We start from the raw sequence: 25,755 nt of genomic DNA on the forward strand, positions 1-25,755 counted from the left end.
GGAAAGACCATTCTCTTCCTCAAAAGTGTGCAGTGAATTCTACTAGATGAAAAGCCCAAATCATCTAAATTAGTATAACATCCTAGAATTGAAAGCATACTTGATTTTCGAGATGTCACATACTATAAAATGTTATATTTTCGCATACCTAAAATGCTACTATTTAGAACGCAAGAATGGTATTCAGACATGGCCAGTGTCAAGTGTCAGAGTGTATGATCACAAACCTGGGTTCAGATAGTATTTGTTTTCTCTTTAAAGACTTTCAGTGTTTCATTGAGCCTGCCTGGAGTGCCAGATGGGTGGGGTTTGCTGTTTAAACCTTTGGGACTATTTCATTGATTCCATGGAACCAGGCAAGCTTAATCAAGTGCAGCTAAATTATTTGAAAGAGAACGAACACTATGTGAACCCAGGTCTCGTGGATGATAACACGAATGGACTCACCACTTCCCCTCACTGTTCTCAAACTGCTGGACAGAGTATCCAAACATGTCCTCCAGCGGACCACTGAACGTCAGCCCATTCTTGTCATCCACATTAAACGACAACACACACGGTAGCAACACTGCAAGAAAAGAGAACTGTTGTTACTACAGAGCAAACAAACACTTTTATTGGAGAAAAGATTTGGATGCAGTCAAAAATGTGATTTTCATGTGTTTTATATATATTTACACACTATGAGGTTGTGAAAATGATGATAATGCCCTTTTAGTGTAAGAGCTGTTTGAAAAAAACGCCTGAAATTTCAGCCTGTTTTGGTGGGATGGAGTTTTGGCCTTCCTGGTGACATCACCATGCGGTAAATTAGTTAATAGACCAATGAGAAAGAGAGTTCCAAACCTTTCTGCCAATAACAGCTAATTTTCCGTTTTCCCCTCCTCACTTAGAACACTCCCAGACAGTCCTAGCTAAATTCTTGCTTGAGAAATTGCTAAGAAGCGATTTTTGTTCCTTTTTGACCATTTTAATTGAAAACAATCACAGTGAGATATTTAATTGTTACCCAAAAATGATTTAATAATTAGATCAAAATGGCTGCATTGGACCATTAACGAGAATCATGTAAACAAATTGTGTGGTTTTGGAGTGCCAATGATCTTCCCTCACAAAGAAGTTATTGGCAAGCAGGAAAAATCGAAAACATAAATATTTACACAATATGTTACACAAACAAGAAGCACTGAAAAGTCAGCTGCAGAAAATCAGGATGATAAACTGGTTACTTTTCCCACTTTTAGTACAATTTTGTTATTACAAGTTCCATGGGTGGTCTCTTAAATGTTCCTAAATTGTTTTTTTTGTGTATTGTTGCTTTCGCAATACAAATGTAATGTTCAGCATGCCAATAAAGCATTTTGAATTGAACTGTATAGAATATAAAAGGCAGTGGGATGGAAGTACAATAAGGAAATCATAACCACTGTACAGAGAGCGAGAGAGAGAGAAAGAGAAAGAGTGGAGGGAGAGAGAGAGAAAGAGAGAGAAAGAGAGCGAGAGCGAGAGAGAGAGAAAGAGAAAGAGTGGAGGGAGAGAGAGAGAAAGAGAGAGAGAGAGAGAGCGAGAGAGAGAGAAAGAGAGAGAGTGAGAGAAAGAGAGAGAGAGAGAGAGCCCTTCCAGTGTTCATAGAAGACAGAGGAATGTCATCATAGAATGCTAAGAGACCCCTCTGCCACCTCTGACCTCTAACATCTGACCCCTTCAAGACAATGCCATCTTCACCAGACATCCCCAGTCTGCTATTTAGCTACTGTGAACTACAGAGCCACTAAATATCTAAATATAGACTTTGAACGTCTCATTGTGCTTCCGCCAACAAGGACACTTTTCATTTTTAGTGTGCCATGGAATTCCTCCGAGCAAATCAATTCCTGGATTTGTAAGGGGGATGTGAGGATTAGCAGAGCACTGCAACATGGGCCAAGAGACAGAGTAGTAGGGGGGAGATACAAAACACAAAGACCACCAAACACACACACAGGATAAATACTGGACACAACACAGACTTGTCCTCTAGTGATGAGGATTGAGCATCCCACAGCCAAACATCACTAAAGCATACTGTACTGATGCCTACAGTATGGAAATCAGCTGTGGGAGTACACATTCACTTTATCCTACACTTGGAGTTGGACACGGCGCCATGCAAGAAGCCTTAACACTGGTCCATTATGTATTTGTCACAGACAAACAGAAACAGACAGAAGAACCAGTGTACTGTACTGCACTCCACTGTAACAGTCCACGTGCAGCCAGTTAGTCACAGGCCTTCCTTACCAAGCTCCCTGTAAGACTTCCAGGCCACTTTCCATTCACAGTGCTTCATCTACTTTGTCTGCAGCATATTCTGTTGGTCTTTTACAGAGGCCTCTTATAAAACGTATTACGCTGTCTGTACAACAACCACTTGAACACCGCTACCCTTTCTCCAAATGAAGTCTCTCTGCAACAACTCTGACCCGTCTTGAGTTTTACCCATCAGTATGAGAGCAAGATCAGAGAGGACCAGACGTGCATGTTTTCTTTTGCAACTTCTCTGTGCTGTCATACAGGTAACTGCCAAATTAAAGGAAACACTTGAGTAAATGAGGGATACTAAGTATATTGAAAGCAGGTGCTTCCACACAGGTGTGGTTCCTGAGTTAATTAAGCAATTAACATCCCATCATGCTTAGGGTCATGTATAAAAATGCCCAGTTTCCCATTGTTTTGACTACCATGGCGAGAAGAAGAGATCTCAGTGACTTTGAAAGAGGTGTCTCAAAGGAGCATAGGGGTTTAAAGGGTGTGTGTCTCAGTCACCAGATCTCAACCCAGTTGAACACTTATGTGAGATTCTGGAGCGGTGCCTGAGACAGAGTTTTCCACCACCATCAGCAAAACACCAAATGATGGACTTTCTCATGGAAAAATGATGTTGCATCCAGACACTTGTAGAATCTATGCCAAGGTGCATTGAAGTTGTTCTGGTGGGTCTTGGTGGCCCAACGTCCGATTAAGACACTTTATGTTGGTGTTTCCTTTATTTTGTAAGTTACCTGTAGGTTTGAATGCCCCTACGTCCCTGGGATGAGACCATACTAGACGTGGTCATGGTCATCAGGTTCTGTTTTCTATGCACCACATCCATGAATGCCCTTACAGTACAGACCAGACTGGACTTGGTTAGTCATAATCAGGTTCTGTTTTCTATGCACCACATCCTGTCCTAGTCTAGTGCGCCAGACACTTCCTCCCCAACCTCAGAAGCAAGTATGTTCCGTACACAATTAGCCTGGGGACGAGGTTACTTCTGTCCAGTCCTGAGTTTGAATACCCTAACCAGTATATTAAACAGCCTGGGACCAGACCAGAGTGTGAATGCCTCTATGTCCCCGAGACCAGACTGGATGGATGTGATGGGTCATTACTCTTTGTTTTCTTAGGGAGCAACTGTTTTTCTAGGGAGCTGTTCTCTGTCCTGTCCTGACTTTGAATGCGTCCGTGAGCATCAGCACGGATATCATGGCTGGTTATTATCAGCTTCTGTTGTCTTTGGGAGCATCTATTTTGTTTTGGGGTGCTAGATAAACATAATGAGCTTCCTCTGCAATCTCCAATGTGGCTTGTAAACAGGAGCCATAGTCTGTGTCCCAAATGGCACCCTATTCCCTATGTAGTGTACTATACAGAGTCCATAAAGCTCTGGTCAAACGTAGTGCACTACATAGGGAATAGGGTGCCATTTGGGATGCAAGTACAGGCACGGCCAGAGACACAGATATACCATGAGGTGCCTCCCAGAACAGCCAATCTCAGATCCATCGTCTGGACATTGGATGGAGAAGTAAGTCATTATACATCCCATAATGAAATAATACATTGGGGTAATGCATGTTACAGTGTGATAGGGCCACACGGTGGTAATACATGTTACAGGGTGATAGGGCCACACGGTGGTAATACATGTTACAGGGTGATAGGGCCACACGGTGGTAATGCATGTTACAGGGTGATAGGGCCACACGGTGGTAATGCATGTTACAGGGTGATAGGGCCACACGGTGGTAATACATGTTACAGGGTGATAGGGCCACACGGTGGTAATGCATGTTACAGGGTGATAGGGCCACACGGTGGTAATACATGTTACAGGGTGATAGGGCCACACGGTGGTAATACATGTTACAGGGTGATAGGGCCACACGGTGGTAATGCATGTTACATGGTGATAGGGCCACACGGTGGTAATACATGTTACAGGTTGATAGGGCCACACGGTGGTAATGCATGTTACAGGGTGATAGGGCCACACGGTGGTAATACATGTTACAGGGTGATAGGGCCACACGGTGGTAATACATGTTACAGGGTGATAGGGCCACACGGTGGTAATACATGTTACAGGGTGATAGGGCCACACGGTGGTAATGCATGTTACAGGGTGATAGGGCCACACGGTGGTAATACATGTTACAGGGTGATAGGGCCACACCACAAACACAGTCTAGAAGTGATTAAACACTCCCAGTGAGAGGCACTCAAATCCTTTCAGCATGTTTCAGATGAAATCCAGTCCTCCTCTGATGTGGGTTGAGATATCCCAACCAGACCGACACCCTTTCTGTGTCACGTCTGTGGTCGCCCCCGACCTGTCAGCCATGCTTAGCCACAATAAAGCCCACCTTAAATCAGCACTACAGGCCTGTTAGCCAGACATAACCGTAAAACTGATCCCCAATCAGTGTTAGAAGTGTGATCAGCCACACTTGACAAAATATAAAACTTCAGGTCTGGGAGCCATTAAGTGGAGCAACCTGACATTAATCTTACATATCAGTTCAGTTCAGGTTAGGTGAGCCGTGGTTAAACTGATCCTAAGTCAGCGTCTGGTGTTTGACCCTCCGAGCCAGATGTGGTCACTAACTCAGTTCAGGCTGGCGGTGAGCCGTGATAAAAAAATTATCCTAAATCAGTTGGCTAGAATTTTATCCTTCCCGGGCAGCAGTGGTCACTAACCCATTTCAGGCTGTGGTAAAACTGATCCTAAATCAGTTGGCAGGCAGTGGTGGTCAGGGAAAGAATTGAGAGACATCAGCAGCACAGTGCTCTGCTCTCTAATGAGAAGGATAGTCTGAGTCTGCGACATATGTTGGCAGGGACCAGGAGCTCTCTCTCTCTCTGAGGCCCAGTTAGTCTATTAAATGTGTCCAGGTTTCGTTTCGTTTCATCTCTCTCTCTCTCTCTCTCTCTCTCTCTCTCTCTCTCTCTCTCTCTCTCTCTCTCTCTCTCTCTCTCTCTCTCTCAATTTAAGGGCTTTATTGGCATGGGAAACATATGTTTCCATTGCCAAAGCAAGTGAAATAGATAATAAACAAAAGTGAAATAAACAATTAAAAAAAAAACAGTAAACATTACACTCACAAAAGTTCCAAAATAATAAAGACATTTAATATGCCATATTATGTGCAAATAGTTAAAGTACAAAAGGGAAAATAAATAAACATAAATATGGGTTGTATTTACAATGGTGTTTGTTCTTCACTGGTTGCCCTTTTCTTGTGGCAACAGGTCACAAATATTGCTGCTGTGATTGCACACTGTGGTATTTTACCCAATAGATATGGGAGTTTATCAGAATTGGGTTTGTTTTCGAATTCGTTGTGGGTCTGTGTAATCTGAGGGAAATATGTGTCTCTAATATGGTCATACATTTGGCAGGAGGTTAGGAAGTGCAGCTCAGTTTCCACCTCATTTTGTGGCAGTGTGCACTTAGCCTGTCTTCTCTTGAGAGCCAGGTCTGCCTACGGCGGCCAGTCTCAATAGCAAGGCTATGCTCACTGAGTCTGTACATAGTCAAAGCTATCCTTAAATTTGGGTCAGTCACAGTGGTCAGGTATTCTGCCACTGTGTACTCTCTGTTTAGGGCCAAATAGCATTCTAGTTTGTCAGTTGTTTTTTTTGTCAGTAATTCTCTTTTTGTTTTCTCATGATTTGGTTGGGTCTAATTGTGTTGCTGTCCTGGGGCTCTGTTTGTGTTTGTCAACAAGGGCAAACTGCAACGCATTGTCTGGTCTGGAGATAGGGTAATCTGCTACCACCTGCTCCCCATCGAGGTCCTGCATGACTCCAGGGCAAGGAAGCGTGCAGGATATTGGGAACTGATGTTGGGCGATTAGGCCTGGCTCGCAGCCAGTGTTCCAATTCATTCCAAAGGTGTTCGATGTGGTTGAGGTCAGACATCTGTGCAGGCCAGTCAAGGCCTAGCCCGAACCATGAAAAACAGCCCCAGACCATTATTCCTCCACCAAACTTCACAGTTAGCACTATGCATTGGGGCAGGTAGGGTTCTCCTGGCTTCTGCCAACCCCAAATTCGTCCGTCGGACTGCCAGATGGTGAAGTGTGATTAATCATTCCAGAGAACGCATTTCCACTGCTCCAGAGTCCAATGGCGGCGAGCTTTACACCACTCCAGCTGACGCTTGGCATTGTGCATGGTGATCTTAGGTTTGTGTGCGGCTGCTCGGCCATGGAAATCCATTTAATGAAGCTGCCGACAAACAGTTGTTGTGCTGTTGCTTCCAGAGGCAGTTTGGAACTCGGTAGTGAGTGTTGCAACCGAGAACAGACAATTTTTATATGCTACGTGCTTCAGCACTCGGCGGACCCATTCTGTGAGCTTGTGTGGCCTAACACTTTGCGGCTGAGCCGTTGTTGATCTTAGATGTTTCCACTTCACAATAACAGCACTTACAGTTGACCGGCGCAGCTTTAGCAGGGTAGAAGTTTGATTAACTGACTTGTTGGAAAGGTGGCATCCTATGACAGTGTCACGTTGAAAGTCACTGAGCTCTCCAGTAAGGCCATTCTACTGCCAATGTTTGTCTATGGAGATCGCATGGCTGTGTGCTCAATTTTATACACCTGTCAGCAACGGGTGTGGCTGAAATAGCCAAATCCACTCATTTGAAGGAGTGTTCACATACTTTTGTATATATAGTGTATGAACTGTCCTCCCCTCAGCAGCCTCCACAGGTATACCCACTGTACATGTGTATATCTGCTCATTCTCTTACAGCTCTATGTTCACTCTACCTAGTTGTATATCATGTATGCAAACTTTGTTTAAACTCCTCTATCTGTATTCTGTCTCCAAATGTTGTCTATCACTAGCAGAACCATATCACCAAGTAACATTCTGAGTATGTTGTCTATCACTAGCAGAACCATATCACCAAGTAACATTCTGAGTATGTTGTCTATCACTAGCAGAACCATATCACCAAGTAACATTCTGAGTATGTTGTCTATCACTAGCAGAACCATATCACCAAGTAACATTCTGACTATGTTGTCTATCACTAGCAGCACCATATCACCTAGTAACATTCTGACTATGTTGTCTATCACCAGCAGCACCATATCACCAGGTAACATTCTGACTATGTTGTGTATCACTAGCAGCACCATATCACCAGGTAACATTCTGAGTATGTTGTCTATCACTAGCAGAACCATATCACCAAGTAACATTCTGAGTATGTTGTCTATCACTAGCAGAACCATATCACCAAGTAACATTCTGACTATGTTGTCTATCACTAGCAGCACCATATCACCTAGTAACATTCTGACTATGTTGTCTATCACCAGCAGCACCATATCACCAGGTAACATTCTGACTATGTTGTCTATCGCTAGCAGAACCATATCACCAAGTAACATTCTGAGTATGTTGTCTATCACTAGCAGAACCATATCACCAAGTAACATTCTGAGTATGTTGTCTATCACTAGCAGCACCATATCACCTAGTAACATTCTGACTGTGTAAATGTACTATGTGAATAAAGGTGATTCTGATTCTGAAACGCACAACAATGGGTGTCGGCACCAAACCATATGCCGACGCGCCAAACTCTAATACATGTTTCTCATATTTGACAGATGATCAGCAACAATCAATTGTACATTTCTAACCCACATTATTATTACATTGACATTTTAGTCATTTAGCAGACGCTCTTTAACCAGAGCGACTTACAGTTAGTGAGTGCATACATTTTCATACTGGCCCCCCGTGGGAAACGAACCCACAACCCTGGCGTTACAAGCGCCATGCTCTACCAACTGAGCTACAGGGGAGCTAATAAATAGATGTGCTTCTCATCAACCGTAAATCATCAGTGTCTGGTTATTCATAATTTCTTTAGATTAATTGATGGAGGACATGGGACGATCATCACAAACACAGTGTATGATGATCGGTTCTACACAGTAACATTGCTAAGCACAGCACAGAGATAGACGATGGGGAGAATTCTCTCAGAAGAGAGAGAACGCATTGCATGTTCAGTTTCTGGCTTGGACAAAAATTCTACTTGGACATTTTGGGGTATTGTATGTAGATCAGTAACACAATCTCAATTTAATCTATTTTAAATTAAGGCTGTAACAACAAAATGTGGAAAAAGTAAAGGGGTGTGAATAATTTCTGAAGTCACTGTAACTATACAGTAATAACTCAGTGTAGGAACTGTGTGAACTTGAACTAGCTAACTTTTCCAGGGTTCCATGGGTCAAAGTTCAGGGGCATGTACATAATCCAGGTTGATCCATCATGAAGAATGTCTAAATACTTTGCAAGTAGGTTCCCCTGGTCCGAAAGTGAAACTCTTTAGAAAAAAACATTTGTCTTGCAGAAGAACAACATGGCGGTGCAGTGGACTGCGTGTTGCCCTGCCATAGCTGAGGACTGTGGTTAATGTGAACGAGGTGCCCCGTGCAGCCTGTACATCATCTCAGTGTGATGCCACAGTGATGGATAGGTCTGGCCCCCTGCTGCTGGGGGTGAGAGGAAAGAGAGGGGGTGGGGGGCTAGTTTGATCACTGCTCTGAGGCCTGGTGCACAGATGATGCAGGGCTGAAGCACACACAGAAACACACACAGACGCACACACAGACGCACATGCACACAGACATTTATGCACACACACATGCACACACCCCTCAGGGGCCTTGTGTATCTGCTGACAGCCTCTGATCCTGTGTGTGTGTGTTTCTTTTGGTGGGGTGTTGATAGTGCATCTGGAACACCAGAGAACACCAGAGAACACCAGAACACCAGAGAACACCAGAACACCAGAACACCAGAGAACACCAGAACACCAGAGATCACCAGAACACCAGAGAACACCAGAACACCAGAACACCAGAGAACACCAGAACACCAGAACACCAGAGAACACCAGAGAACACCAGAACACCAGAGATCACCAGAACACCAGAGAACACCAGAACACCAGAACACCAGAGAACACCAGAACACCAGAGAACACCAGAACACCAGAACACCAGAGAACACCAGAACACCAGAACACCAGAACACCAGAGAACACCAGAACACCAGAGTACCATGGACAGAGTTCTCTGTCAAAGCATTGAAGCATTGTGTAAAAAATGATTACTCTTAACACAATCAAGACACACCAGAACAACAATTTTCCATAACCAGATTATTACATTTAATCAGAAAATTCCATAAGAATTCCATAAATTCCATAAGCATTCCATAAATGTCATAAGAAAACAAACGCAAAAAGTCTACTAGCCTAAATATATCTTGACATTTGAAGAACTTGACTTTCCTTCCCCTCAAGAGCTTTGCGGAGCTTCTTTTCTTTTCTCAGAGCTGGTGTTTGTTTGTGAACCTAACGGCCCTGGTTGCTGTAGCTGGTGCCTGGCATCTCTCTAGCGTCTCTCTAGCCTTTCTCCCACAGTTGCTGTTCATGTTGTTGTGCTAAAGTGAAGATAATGTAATCTCACCTCCTCCACCTCCCACAGTCCTCCTCCCACTTCTCACCCCTCCTCCCCACCTCTCCTTCCCAGTCCACCCCTCCCTCCTCTCCAGAATAGAATAGAACAGAACAGAACCAAACAGAACACAACATAACAGAATCAAACAGAACACAACAGAACAGAACAGAACCAAACAGAACAGAACCAAACAGAACACAACAGAACCAAACAGAACAGAACCAAACAGAACACAACAGAACAGAACCAAACAGAACAGAATAGAAAAGAAAAGGACAGAATAGAATAGAACAGAACAGCACGGGGGGCCAGTATGAAAAAATAAAAAATATAAATAATAATTAATAATAATGTATGCACTCACTAACTGTAAGTCACTTTGGATAAGAGCGTCTGCTAAATGACTAAAATGTAAAATGTAAATGTAAACAGCCATCTATCAGAAAACCTCAGAAGGTACATCTCTTAACAACTGGCCCAATATGGTAACAATTACCAGAGTAAGTTCCATGGGACCCTATGTCCATCAGTCCTAAATGACACTCTATTCCCTATATAGTGCACTACTTTTGACCAGGGCCCATAGAGATCTAGTAAAAAAATGTTGCACTGTATAGTGAATAAGGATGTTTTTGAAAAAGGTAACAGTCAGATGTGAAATGTGAATCACAACATGTAGATAAGTGGAAAACACACGTAGACCTTCTCCACTACTGCCAGTACTTTTATGTGAGGTGGGTCTCTTGAGGCTCCTGACCCCTGGGACCGGGGTCACAGGAGGTCACAACCTTGGGGTCGCTAGATGACTGGACGTCACACCTGCTCCAGCCCACCAGAGAGTAATGGCTGTTATTTAAAACACTTTACGGGAGAAACGTGTCTTTTTTCCCTAATATGTTTCATTACATGGAGATTATTCCAACACATGGTCACACAGTACACCAGGAGCCCAAAAGATACTACTGCCAGGAACTAAGATGTTGTTTTCTCCCTCAAACAAACCAGGGCGGTACTTCAGCACTATTCAAATATAAATCATTGTTTTCTTGGTCAAGCTGCAACACAGAAGCAACCCAGGCCAGCCAAATGATCTGTTCATGACCTGACAGAAAATAATACGCATATGTTCTGTTCCATATAGCGTGCACATTCGTTCGCTGTGTGTGTGTGTGTGAGTGTGATTGTTTAAAGTGTGTGAACTGTGTGAACTTTGCCATAGTGTGAGAACCTGAAATCACAAAACCTGAACGAGATATACACAAACACTAATCACCCTTATACCCATGATGCCTTTCCTTTATCCCTGTCTTCACTGTTCAGCATTGGCAGTACATTAAAGACAGAGCATGACGATGATTTCTCCTCTATGTGTATTCCAGACACACACTTCCCTCATTGCTGGGTTGGTTTGTAAAGCCCTTGAGACTTCAGTACAGTGATGTCAGATGATAATGTCTTCACATGGCTTTGGTCTGCACGCACCATCCAACTCTGAGGAACTTCAGAGGACCTCTAACACAGTCTGTAGCTCCGGGAGCCTTGTATATCTAAGAGCCCCTCTCTCTCTCTCTCTCACACACACACACACACATTAATGTTCTCTAAGAATTATGGAGCATGAACACCTGTGTGTGTGTGAAAGAGAGAGGAACTATGACATCATGGCTCTGTGGAGTGGCTCCGGCGTCAGCCATCTGAGAGGCATGACTTCCTGACATGGCTTGACCGCCCGTGAGTTCAGCTTAGAAAGAATCATGATGACATATGATGACAGATCAGCTCTAGCCTCCCCTGCTGCTTAAAGATGTTTCAATAAGTTTTCAATGCTGTTTCTCACACATTAGCGCAGTGGTCACCAACCTTTTCAAGATCGCTTTCTGAGTAAAGATGCAAGCCAAAGCATTACAACTGTGTACAGAAACATGCTAACAAAAATAAGTCCCCTAATAATTCTTCCTTTGTTTGACAGCAACAGGAAATGACAGAGACACTTTTCTCGCTCCTCCATATCCACACCACTATGAGCATACCGTATACAGTCAACATCATGATACACAAAAACAGATCAAATCAAAGTTTACTGGACACGTACACAGATTTGCTGGTGTTATAGCAGGTGCAGCGAAATGCTTTTGTTACTAGCTCCAACAGTGTAGTAGAATGTCTAGCAAATACAATACAAATACACAAATAATCTAAACAAGGAATCAAGAAATGTCAGAACAACAAATTATAAATACGTGGTGTGTATAGACAATATAGAATTAGGAAAATAAAATAGTAGGCAGTATGTATATTAGGATGAGCTATGGCGAGAACACAGTTTACACAGTGAGTAAACAACAGTTTATAAACAGTATATGACGTGACCAGTGTCTCTTTATACATGAGGCATTCATCTCAAGGTACAGGGTAGAGTACCGTGCAGGTAGCAGGCTAGTGATGTCTGTTCAACAGTCTGATGGCACCACAGGTGTGGCAGAAAAAATACTCTGGGGCCCGTAGTTTTTCCTGATCTGGTAACCTAACCAGGTAAAACTCTGGACCTTATATGTTATGACGTGATTCAAATGATTCACCATTTGTTTACACTTTTTTTGTGTGTGGGTAGATCAGCTCTAATATTGCAGATAGATTGTAGCTTCCATCAGTGTAATTGTCTGTATCACTTCCAATCCCCCGTATATGTTTTGCAAATACATATACACACACACATATATATATATATATATATATATATATATATATATATATATATATATATATATATACACACACACACACACATACATATATATATACATACATACATACATACATACATACATACATACATACATACATACATACATACATACATAAATTACATATCCTTTAAAAATATATATATTTTCCTTTATTACTTTCTTGTTCAGTCATGTTACCTCGTTGGCTAGCTAGCTAACAACCTGGTAACTTTACAAGTAAACAAACATTTGGGGCACAGAGAGAAAGGAAAAGGGATAGCTTCTTCAGGAGATCAATGATCATAGCAATGAATGAATGACAGATCTTTTCAATGACAGATCTCTTGCAAAAACTTGACGTTTTTAAAGAGACAGTGTACAATTTCTATGGAATGCATCTGAATAGGAAAATAGTGCTTTTACACAATGTAGAAACCTAATATTCCACAAATGACTTTGTCATTTCAATGACAGGTATTCATGTCAACGTTTTAGCTTTTATAATAAACTAATGTATTTACAGTGTTACATATTAGTTTCTGGGGCACAACATGTGCTTCAAAATAAGTTCGAATTCACATAGGCCCAATACTGTACAGTCGTGGTCAAATGTTTTGAGAACGACACAAATCCTAATTTTCACAAAGTCTGCTGCCTCAGTTTTGATGATGGTAATTTTCATATACTCCAGAATGTCATGAAGAGTGATCAGATGAATTGCAATTAATTGCAAAGTCCCTCTTTGCCATGAAAATGAACTTAATCCCCCAAAAACATTTCCACTGCATTTCAGCCCTGCCACAAAAGGACCATCTTGTCAGTGATTCTCTCATTAACACAGGTGAGAGTGTTGACGAGGACAAGGCTGGAGATCACTCTGTCATGCTGATTGAGTTAGAATAACAGACTGGAAGCTTTAAAAGGAGGGTGGTGCTTGAAATCATTGTTCTTCCACTGTTAACCATGGTTACCTGCAAGGAAACACGTGCCGTCATCATTGCTTTGCACAAAAAGGGCTTCACAGGCAAGGATATTGCTGCTAGTAAGATTGCACCTAAATCAACCATTGCCTAAGAACACAGCCATGAATAAAAAATGGTACCAACACATCCTCCGAGAGCAACTTCTCCCAACCATCCAAGAACAGTTTGGTGACGACCAATGCCTTTTCCAGCATGATGGAGCACCTTGCCATACTGCAAAAGAGATTACTAAGTGGCTCGGGGAACAAAACGTCGACATTTTGGGTCCATGGCCAGGAAACTCCCCAGATCCTCAAGAGGCAGGTGGACAAACAAAAACCAACTAATTCTGACAAACTCCAAGCATTGATTATGCAAGAATGAGCTGCCATCAGTCAGGATGTGGCCCAGAAGTTAATTGACAGCATGCCAGGGCGGATTGCAGAGGTCTTGAAAAAGAAGGGTCAACTTTGCAAATATTGACTCTTTGCATAAACTTAATGTAATTGTCAATAAAAGCCTTTGACACTTATGGAATGCTTGTAATTATACTTCAGTATACCATAGTAACGTCTGACAAAAATATCTCATAACACTGAAGCAGCGAACTTTGTGAAGACCAATACTTGTGTCATTCTCAAAACTTTTGACCACGACTGTATAGGCTGAATCTCAATCAAACAATCAAATCTTATTTTCTGGTGCTCTTAAAGTTCATGTGGTGCTCCTTACTTTTTCAAATTTGGAGCACCAGTGCTACCAATGATTTTTTTTATAATTTAGAGCCCTGGGCGTGCAACCTCTTCTGTCTCCTGTAGTCCACAATCAGCTTCTTTGTTTTGTTGACGTTGAGGGGGATGTTATCACCATTCCGCCAGGGCTCTAACCTCCACCCTGTAGGCTGTCTCCTTGTTGTTGTTAATCAGGCCTACCACTGTCATGTCGTTAGCAAACTTGATGTTTGAGTTGGAGTTGTGCATAGCCACGCAGTCATGGGTGTACAGGGAGTACAGGAGGGGGCTGAGCACACACCCCGGGGGGCCCCTGTGGTTAAATGTAGTGGTTCGCAGTTTCAGTTTTCCGCGAATGCTGCCATCTATTCATGGATTTTTGGTTTGGATATGTTTTAATCGTCACTGTAGGAACAACATCCTCTATGCACTTCCTGATGAACCCAGTGACAGAGTCAGTGTAGTTGTCAATGTTATTTCCAGAGGCGACCCAGAACATTTCCCAGTCCACGTGATCAAAAAACAGTCCTGTAGCATGGATTCTGATTGGTCAGACCAGCACTGAACAGTCCTTATCACGGGTACATCTTGTTTACATTTCTGCATATAGGCGGGGAAGAGCAGAATGGAGGCATGATTTGATTTGCCGAAGGTGTTAGATGGGGGAGGGTCTTGTAGCCGTTGTCGTGACGTGACTTTCAATATTGTGATGACTATTATTTATCGAATAATTACCTACTATGTTTAATTGTTACTAGATTCAATTAATCATGTAACAATTAACTCATTAGGAATTTTGGGGCACCACGGGAAAAGTTGTTTAACGAGTTACCTTTTCCCGAATTAACTCTAAAGATATCTAGATATCTCTTGTCATTTATTAATAATTTACCTCATATCAGTCCCATTCTGAAAGCCGTAGACTATTTAAGTCTGCACGAACCTGGGTCTTACTGATCATTCCATACAACACAAATTGATTTCATTATTTATTTACTAACTAATAAAAAATGATAACACAAGATACAAACACGTACACGGTATACATAGGGATTCGAAACGTAATACAATGATAACAGGTCCCTAGCGGACTAACACAATATGACACTTGTTACAAAAGATGGCGAGTTAAAGAGAGGGAGAGAAAACAGTTGGATACACATGGACCTACACTCACAGTAATCCTAAAACTTTGCCCCGAACTGCCGACTGTTTGGGAAGGAAATTAATGCATGTATTTACGTGTTGGAGGTCTTTGTCGTGTATCTCTGTTGGACCCAGGCCTTCGTGGGAAGGGGTCGATTGGGCCTTCTCTTTCGGATGGCCTTTTAGATGTAAGGCTCAGATTGTCCACAAGAGGTCACAATGTCCTTCTTCTTAGTTGTCTGTTTCCTTTCACTCATTCTGGAAGTGGTCTTCTGAGGACGGCTAATCAGCCGTGTCGATGATCCCCTGTGGGGGAGGGTGTAGTAGACGATGGCTTAAAGAGAGTAACAGGATGGTCCCACTTAAATTCACCTTCTTAGATACAGTACTTAGAACAGCTACTCAGCCATAACATTGATTGTTACTGGAGGCAACTTTGTCATCTTCACCTCGTGTTGATTTTCAGGGTCGGGACCAATATGGACAAAAGCTGAAGCTTGAGGTCCGTCTAGTCTGATCTGATCATTCTTATCTCAATCTTTTATGCACTGTGGTAAAGAGGGGCGTTTCCGTCATACTGACACGCTCTCTGAGCTCCCTCGGGCGTGGCTAGTTACGAGGCAAAAGTATTATCATCACTATGATTTCGTTAAAAGCTAAAATCACATTCCTATCTTCACGAAAACATTGTCTTCCTCCTTGATATTTTCTACACAAGGTAAAGGATGTAATCCTGATATACAGTGGCTTGTGAAAGTGTTCCCCCCCTTGGCATTTTTCCTATTTTGTTGCCTTACAACCTGGAATCAAAATGGATTTGGGGGGGTTTGTATCATTTGATTTACACAACATGCCTACCACTTTGAAGATGCAAAATATTTTTTGGGGTGAAACAAACAAGAAACAGGCCCTCTCTTGGCAGTTTTGTTGTGGTGTCATATTCTTTCCATTTTTTAATAATGGATTTAATGGTGCTCCGTGGGATGTTCAAAGTTTCAGATATTTTTTTATAACCCAACCCTTATCTGTACTTCTCCACAACTTTGCCCCTGACCTGTTTGGAGAGCTCCTTGGTCTTCATGGTGCCACTTGCTTGGTGGTGCCCCTTGCTTATTGATGTTGCAGACTCTGGGGCCTTTCAGAACAGGTGTATATATACACTGAGATCATGTGACAGATCATGTGACACTTAGATTGCACACAGGTGGACTTTATTTAACTAATTGTGTGACTTCTGAAGGTAATTGGTTGCACCAGATCTTATTTAGGGGCTTCATAGCAAAGGGGGTGAATACATATGCACGCACCACTTTTCTGTATTTTTTTTCATTTCACTTCACCAATTTGGACTATTTTGTGTATGTCCATTACATTAAATCCAAATAAAAAACCAATTAAATTACAGGTTGTAATGCAACAAAATAGGAAAAACGCCAAGGGGGATGAATACTTTTGCAAGGCACTGTACACAGTGTAAAAGCTCTTCAAGTCACAATGTTTTCGTTATAACGCCTTTATACCATTTTTAATGACATCACAAAATAGACATACATTTTCCATATTCCATTTCTCATCATTCCCAACATTTGGATGTTGAAATATATTGCCCAATGTTCATTGTTGGATGTTGAAGTTTTTGGGTGGCAAAAAGTCTCTGAAACAAAGGCCTTCCTTTCACCATACTAGAATGCCAGAGATAGATTCTCCTCCTCTCTAATTTATGGCAGCGTTAAGGTATCAAGACCGGCACAGAGAGTCTGGTTGTTGTCGGCCATTTGCCAAACTGATTTGATCCTCACCCAGGGAGAGTCATGACACTGTCATGGAAGGGAGAATAACAATGTTCAAGCGTCCTCTCTCTCTCTTTAACACAGGAGATGTGTTGGTGGAATTTCAGGAGATGTTTTCCTATAAACTCTACTGAGGTTTCCTGACAGTGAGATTGTCATATTTTACATTCAACACAAACATTTTGATAGTTCCAAACCAATTATTTGTCCGGTTAAATGATTGCAAGTGTATAGACATGAAACTCCTACAAAGCATTATAATTGTGTCTACTGGCATACAGTTACAGTGATGTTTGATAGAGGTTGTTTGATATCTTCACTCCTTGAAAAAAAGGTGCTATCTAGAACCTAAAAGGGTTCTTTGGCTGTCCCCATAGATGAACACTTTGAAGAACCCTTTTGGGTTCCATGTAGAACCCTTTCAACAGAGGGTTCAACATGGAACCCAAAACGGTTCTACATGAAACCAAAAAGGGTTCTCCTATGGGGACAACCGAAGAACCCTTCTGGAACCCTTTTTTCTAAGAGTGTAGTTTCTGGTTCTCAGTGACCAACAACAAGCTGCTTGCTTCCAGTGTTTCATGTGAGCCGATAAAAGAGAAGACAGTAGACAGTGGGTCAGCCCGTCAGACGGCCAGTAAAGGAATGTGTTTTTTTAGGCACCAAGTATGGAGGGAGACGTTCAGAGTGAGATCTCTAGGGAGATCTGGGGCTTCTGCCAGGGGATGCTCTGGATTTACGACCAACCGAGCAGAGGGCGAGATGAGACCCTCAATGCCAGGGCCAGGGTTAAGGGGAGGGAGTGCCAGCCTGTCTGTTGGACAAAGCTTGACCATCACTCCCTCTCTCACTCCACTGGTATACCCTAACCTTTGTTAAAAATGATTTCAAATACTTTTATTGAACCGGCTGGAGAGCAAGATGGGCGGGTTTGCACTTTTGGGACTATTCCATTGGTTTCATTGCATGAGGCAAGCTGGAGTTCACTGAATGAAAATAAACAATATTTTTGGCATATACAGTGCATGTTAAATTAGCAGCGGTGCAAACATCTACTGCATCTACAAAGTGAACTACTAATAGAGGATGATGCTGCTAAGGGAATCATTCAGACTGCTGGTCTGTGGGTTCAGTTCAGACTGTCTCCTCTTCTCCAGACTCATAAATACAGCCAGACCACTAATGTCTTCAGACAAACTGCCCGGCCTCCACCCCTCCACTCGTCTTCAAACAGCAAATTAATTAGCGCTTTAATCAAATCAGCTGCAGCAGCATTCCATACCTAAAGGAGCCTTCAGACAGTGAAATAAATTAAGTTGGCCAGTGGTGCGCGTCACCAGCCCGGTCCGGCCTGTTCGTGTCCCTCGCACGAAGACAGTGGTGCGTGTCGCCAGCCCGGCCCGGCCTGTTCCTGTCCCTCGCACCAAGCCAGTGGTGCGCGTCGCCAGCCCGGTCCGGCCTGTTCCTGTCCCTCACACCAAGCCAGTGGTGCGCGTCGCCAGCCCGGTCCGGCCTGTTCCTGTCCCTCGCACCAAGCCAGTGGTGCGCATCGCCAGCCCGGCCCGGCCTGTTCCTCGCACCAAGCCAGTGGTGCGCGTCGCCAGCCCGGCCCGGCCTGTTCCTGCCCCTCGCACCAAGCCAGTGGTGCGTGTCGCCAGCCCGGTCTGGCCTGTTCCTGCTCCTCGCACCAAGCCAGTGGTGCGTGTGTCCAGTCCGGCACGGCCCGTGCCTGTTCCACTCCGGAGCCAGAGCAGTCCGCTCCACCGGTGCCCAGTTCAGCTCCGGTCAGCTGTTCCACTCCGGAGCCAGAGCAATCCGCTTCACCGGGGTCCAGTCCAGCTCCGGTCAGCGGCTCCACTCCGGAGCCAGAGCAGTCCACTCCACCGGTGCCTGATCCAGCTCTGGTCAGCTACTCCAGTCCAGACCCAGACGTCAGCCCCTCTCCAGGTTCGGGGTCTCCCACACCAGGGTCCAGACAGGGCTTGGAGTATAGTGGGAGGAAGGAGAGGGGAAGCAACGCGCCGAGGTCTAGACCAGACCAGGGGCGCAACAGGGAGGCGGAGAGTGAGAGGTCGTCACGCCCTGAGCCGGATCCGCCTCCGAGGCGGAATGCCCACCCGGCCCCTACCCTGTTATGTTTATGTTGTGCGGTCGGAGTCCGCACCTTTGGGGGGGGGGGGGTACTGTCACGCCCTGACTCTGGGGACTCTTATTTGTTGATCCAGGGTGTTATTTTCTATGTTTGTGATCTAGGTTTTCTGTTCAAATATTTTTTATTGAACACACACAAGAATGGTGTATAGGTATGAAAGACATGTGTACAGTTCTTATCTAAACATAAGAGAACAGACATGAACAACAAGACCCAGAGTTCTGGACACAAAACAAATATTACAAAACACGACATACAGAACAGGGACAGGTAGAGTGATCTAGGTTTTCTAGATCTATGTTGGCCGGTGTGGTTCCCAATCAGAGGCAGCTGTCGCTCGTTGTCTCTGATTGGGGACCATACTTAGGCAGCCTATTGGCACTAGTGGGTTGTGGGATCTTGTTCCGTGTGAGGTATGTTGTTTGTGTACCTTGGACTTCACGTTTCGTTTGTTGTTTTGTCGTTTTTTATTCGGTTCAAATAAAAATGTATGCATATCACGCTGCGCCTTGGTCTGACCCGTTCATCAACGATCGTGACACTGGCAGAGGAGAGATGGGAGATACACTGTGGACCTATGTACACATGCTGATATACGGCAAAGGGAAAAATCTCACTTCTCTAAAGAATGTTGAGGATTCGCTTCTCTGGGGATTTTTGAGAGCGTTCCCTAAAATGTAAGTTGAAAGACAGTTCATTTGAAAGACATAAAACATTACTCCTTGATTGCGTATGCGAACAGATGTACAGATGTTCAATGAACACCCTTTGTAAGTATCATACCACACACATCTGTGAGTTCCATGAATACGTGAATGCACACAATCTGTTATTTTGAGTTGGCTACATAAGCCCTACATCCCATAAATTGATTAGAGACATTCAGACTGACAAAACATAATGAAAGCATCTGAGATATACAGTGGGGGAAAAAAGTATTTAGTCAGCCACCAATTGTGCAAGTTCTCCCACTTAAAAAGATGAGAGAGGCCTGTAATTTTCATCATAGGTACACGTCAACTATGACAGACAAAATGAGAAGAAAAAAATCCAGAAAATCACGTTGTATGATTTTTAATGAATTTATTTGCAAATTATGGTGGAAAATAAGTATTTGGTCAATAACTAAAGTTTCTCAATACTTTGTTATATACCCTTTGTTGGCAATGACACAGGTCAAACGTTTTCTGTAAGTCTTCACAAGGTTTTCACACACTGTTGCTGGTATTTTGGCCCATTTCTCCATGCAGATCTCCTCTAGAGCAGTGATGTTTTGGGGCTGTCGCTGGGCAACACGAACTTTCAACTCCCTCCAAAGATTTTCTATGGGGTTGAGATCTGGAGACTGGCTAGGCCACTCCAGGACCTTGAAATGCTTCTTACGAAGCCACTCTTTCGTTGCCCGGGCGGTGTGTTTGGGATCATTGTCATGCTGAAAGACCCAGCCACGTTTCATCTTCAATGCCCTTGCTGATGGAAGGAGGTTTTCACTCAAAATCTCACGATACATGGCCCCATTCATTCTTTCCTTTACACGGATCAGTCGTCCTGGTCCCTTTGCAGAAAAACAGCCCCAAAGCATGATGTTTCCACCCCCATGCTTCACAGTAGGTATGGTGTTCTTTGGATGCAACTCAGCATTCTTTGTCCTCCAAACACGACGAGTTGAGTTTTTACCAAAAAGTTCTATTTTGGTTTCATCTGACCATATGACATTCTCCCAATCCTCTTCTGGATCATCCAAATGCACTCTAGCAAACTTCAGATGGGCCTGGACATGTACTGGCTTAAGCAGGGGGACACGTCTGGCACTGCAGGATTTGAGTCCCTGGCGGTGTAGTGTGTTACTGATGGTAGGCTTTGTTACTTTGGTCCCAGCTCTCTGCAGGTCATTCACTAGGTCCCCCCGTGTGGTTCTGGGATTTTTGCTCACCGTTCTTGTGATCATTTTGACCCCACGGGGTGAGATCTTGCGTGGAGCCCCAGATCGAGGGAGATTATCAGTGGTCTTGTATGTCTTCCATTTCCTAATAATTGCTCCCACAGTTGATTTCTTCAAACCAAGCTGCTTACCTATTGCAGGTTCAGTATTCCCAGCCTGGTGCAGGTCTACAATTTTGTTTCTGGTGTACTTTGACAGCTCTTTGGTCTTGGCCATAGTGGAGTTTGGAGTGTGACTGTTTGAGGTTGTGGACAGGTGTCTTTTATACTGATAACAAGTTCAAACAGGTGCCATTAATACAGGTAACGAGTGGAGGACAGAGGAGCCTCTTAAAGAAGAAGTTACGTCTGTGAGAGCCAGAAATCTTGCTTGTTTGTAGGTGACCAAATACTTATTTTCCACCATAATTTGCAAATAAATTCATAAAAAATCCTACAAGGTGATTTTCTGGATTATTTTTCTCAATTTGTCTGTCATAGTTGACGTGTACCTATGATGAAAATTACAGGCCTCTCTCATCTTTTTAAGTGGGAGAACTTGCACAATTGGTGGCTGACTAAATACTTTTTCCCCCCACTGTATGTATGTATGTGTATATATATATATATATATATATATATATATATATATATATATATATATATATATATATGTGTGTGTGTGTGTGTTCTTACATTCATATGGCTAAGCACATCTGCGTGTTTTCAAGTGTCCAGAGTAAGTTCACTTGTCCCAGTCCCACACCCCTGATTGAAGCCAGATGAACTCTCCTCTAGGTCCCAAACCAAAAACACCTGTACTCCCATCTCTGAATTTATAAGGTTTAAATGCTGTCACTACAACAACCACATGTGGGCCCCTGGGCCAGCATGATCCCAAACAGTAGGTTCCAGCCAAGCCCCCTTCATTCATAAACAATCAGGCAGCTCACAGAGACAAGGCCATAGATGGGTTCAATACTCAGGATGAGTAGCTAGGACAGTAACCACTAAACAAAGCTCCTCACAAGTTCATTATTCCAAGGAGGGGAGGGGTGAGGGTTGAGGGTGGGAGCATAGGACTGAGGAGATGTCATCCCTCTACTGTAGATGTGTTCCATCTGAACTAAAAAAGTATAGGGTCAGAATCATTAGGGCATGGAACGGAAAACATTTTGCAGCAGAAAATGTAAAAGAACATTTCTTATTGGACAAGTATTCTCTCCCCGTTTCATTTCGTTTACTTCCGTTTGGTGTTTAATGAACACAACCCAGACTGTCTGAGGCTGTCTGGGTGTGCAGTCAGTGGTCTGTGGGGAGAGGACCCAGAGCCTAAGTAGAGAGAGTCTTGGTCTTTGTCCCAAATGGCACCCTATTCCCTATTTACGGGCCCTGGTCAAAAGTAGTGCACTACATAGGGAATAGGATACCATTTGGGACGCAGACTTGGTGTGATGTGATAGCGGCTAATGTGAGCCTCTATCTCCAGCTGCATCTCTAACTCAATTCTCTAATGACGGTCATGAGCCGGCGTCCCATGTGAGCGTAGGAATTTGAGAATCAGAGGGACGCTCACACTGTTGACTTTACAGTAACAGAGGAGCGTTTCAAGGTTTCAGATCCAGTCCCAGGCTGTGTCCCAAATGGCACCCTATTCCCTACATACTGCACTACTTTTGACCAAGGCCCATAAGGCTCTGATCAAAAGTAGGCTACTATATAGGGAATATATATATATATGGGTGCCATTTGGGAAGCAGAACCAGTCTCCAATCCGTTGTTGGTACTTTCCCCCCTTTTAGAACTACAGGAACACGACCTGAGAAGTTAATTCAGTACTGCTGGACTTATAACTGAGTGTTCAGTCACTACCAGCAACAGGCATATCTGTTTTCAAATACACACCGGTACAAAACAGGCTTTAAAAGTGTCTGAAAATGAAATGAGTTCAAATTGATAAGGCCGAAGTTCCAAATGTGCAAACTTTCAATAATTGGTCTATGGAATATTGAAAATTGAATTATATTGATAATTTATTACATGACTGGCAGTGTCAGAAATCCCACACATGGTTGCATGACATGAGGTCTGGCTCTGGGCCAACACCACACAGGAACTCAATTTAATTCACTTCAGATTACTTATTATTACTGTAGGTACTTTCCCAATTTTTCCCAGTACTGATTGTATTCCAAAATACAAGACATCACAATTTAGAAAAAAACCAAATTGTTGATAATAATATTCCTACATAGTGCCTTCAAAAAGTATTCACACTCCTTGACATTTCAAACACATATTCAACCACAAAGACCAGGGAGGTTTTCCAATGCCTCTCAAAAAAGGGCACCTACAGTGAGGGAAAAAAGTATTTGATCCCCTGCTGATATTGTACGTTTGCCCACTGACAAAGACATGATCAGTCTATAATTTGAATGGTAGGTTTATTTGAACAGTGAGGGACAGAATAACAACAACAAAATCCAGAAAAACGCATGTCAAAAATGTTATAAATTGATTTGCATTTTAATGAGGGAAATAAGTATTTGACCCCCTCTCAATCAGAAAGATTTCTGGCTCCCAGGTGTCTTATACAGGTAACGAGCTGAGATTAGGAGCACACTCTTAAAGGGAGTGCTCCTAATCTCAGCTTGTTACCTGTATAAAAGACACCTGTCCACAGAAGCAATCAATCAATCAGATTCCAAACTCTCCACCATGGCCAAGACCAAAGACCTCTCCAAGGATGTCAGGGACAAGATTGTAGACCTACACAAGGCTGGAATGGGCTACAAGACCATCGCCAAGCAGCTTGCTGAGAAGGTGACAACAGTTGGTGCGATTATTCGCAAAAGGAAGAAACACAAAAGAACTGTAAATCTCCCTCGGCCTGGGGCTCAATGCAAGATCTCACCTCGTGGAGTTGCAATGATCATGAGAATGGTGAGGAATCACCCCAGAACTACACGGGAGGATCTTGTCAATGATCTCAAGGCAGCTGGGACCATAGTCACCAAGAAAACAATTGGTAACACACTACGCTGTGAAGGACTGAAATCCTGCAGCGCCCGCAAGGTCCCCATGCTCAAGAAAGCACATATACAGGCCCGTCTGAAGTTTGCCAATGAACATCTGAATGATTCAGAGGAGAACTGGGTGAAAGTGTTGTGGTCAGATGAGACCAAAATCGAGCTCTTTGGCATCAACTCAACTCGCCATGTTTGGAGGAGGAGGAATGCTGCCTATGACCCCAAGAACACCATCCCCACCGTCAAACATGGAGGTGGAAACATTATGCTTTGGGGGTGTTTTTCTGCTAAGGGGACAGGACAAATTCACTGCATCAAAGGGACGATGGACGGGGCCATGTACCGTCAAATCTTGGGTGAGAACCTCCTTCCCTCAGCCAGGGCATTGAAAATGGGTCGTGGATGGGTATTCCAGCATGACAATGACCCAAAACACACGGCCAAGGCAACAAAGGAGTGGCTCAAAAAGAAGCACATTAAGGTCCTGGAGTGGCCTAGCCAGTCTCCAGACCTTAATCCCATAGAAAATCTGTGGAGGGAGCTGAAGGTTCGAGTTGCCAAACGTCAGCCTCGAAACCTTAATGACTTGGAGAAGATCTGCAAAGAGGAGTGGGACAAAATCCCTCCTGAGATGTGTGCAAACCTGGTGGCCATCTACAAGACACGTCTGACCTCTGTGATTGCCAACAAGGGTTTTGCCACCAAGTACTAAGTCATGTTTTGCAGAGGGGTCAAATACTTATTTCCCTCATTAAAATGGAAATCAATTCATAACATTTTTGACATGCGTTTTTCTGGATTTTTTTGCTGTTATTCTGTCTCTCACTGTTCAAATAAACCTACCATTAAAATTATAGACTGATCATGTCTTTGTCAGTGGGCAAATGTACAAAATCAGCAGGGGATCAAATACTTTTTTCCCTCACTGTATTGGTAGATGGGTAAGAAAATAAAGAAAAGCAGATATTGAATATCCCTTTGAGCATGGTGAAGTTATTAATTACACTTTGGATGGTGTATCAATGCACCCAGTGACTACAAAGATACAGGCGCCCTTCCAAACTCAGTTGCTGGAGAGGAAGGAAACCACTCAGGGATTTCACCAATGGTGACTTTAAAACAGTTACAGAGTTGAATGGCTGTGATAGGAGAAAACGGAGGATGGATAAACAACATTGTAGTTACTCCACAATACTAACCTAAATGACAGAGTGAAAAGAAGGAAGCCTGTACAGAATTAAAATATTCCAAAACATGCATCCTGTTTGCAATAAGGCACTAAAGTAATGCGACAAAGCAATTCACTTTTTGTCCTGAATACCAAGTGTTATGTTTGGGGCAAATCCAATACAACACATTACTGAGTACCACTCTCCATATTTTCAAGCATAGTGGTGGCTGCATTACCTTTTGGGTATGCTTGTAATCATTAATAATAATAATAATAAGCCATTTAGCAGACGCTTTTATCCAAAGCGACTTACAGTCATGCGTGCATA

At 43.2% G+C, this 25,755-nt stretch overlaps 1 protein-coding gene across 1 annotated transcript in view; it reads right to left on the reverse strand.

Moving 5' to 3' along the window:
* The window catches only part of LOC311136029 (integrin alpha-1-like), an 88,188-nt gene that overhangs the window by 61,217 nt on the left and 1,216 nt on the right, over positions 1–25,755 (reverse strand). The window contains 1 exon segment of the mRNA XM_084170092.1: positions 448–568. Within this exon segment, the coding sequence (XP_084026218.1) occupies positions 448–568 (121 nt within the window).

The sequence above is a fragment of the Coregonus lavaretus genome (genome assembly GCF_964263955.1).
Source record: "Coregonus lavaretus genome assembly, chromosome: 10".
Taxonomy (NCBI): Eukaryota; Metazoa; Chordata; class Actinopteri; order Salmoniformes; family Salmonidae; genus Coregonus; species Coregonus lavaretus.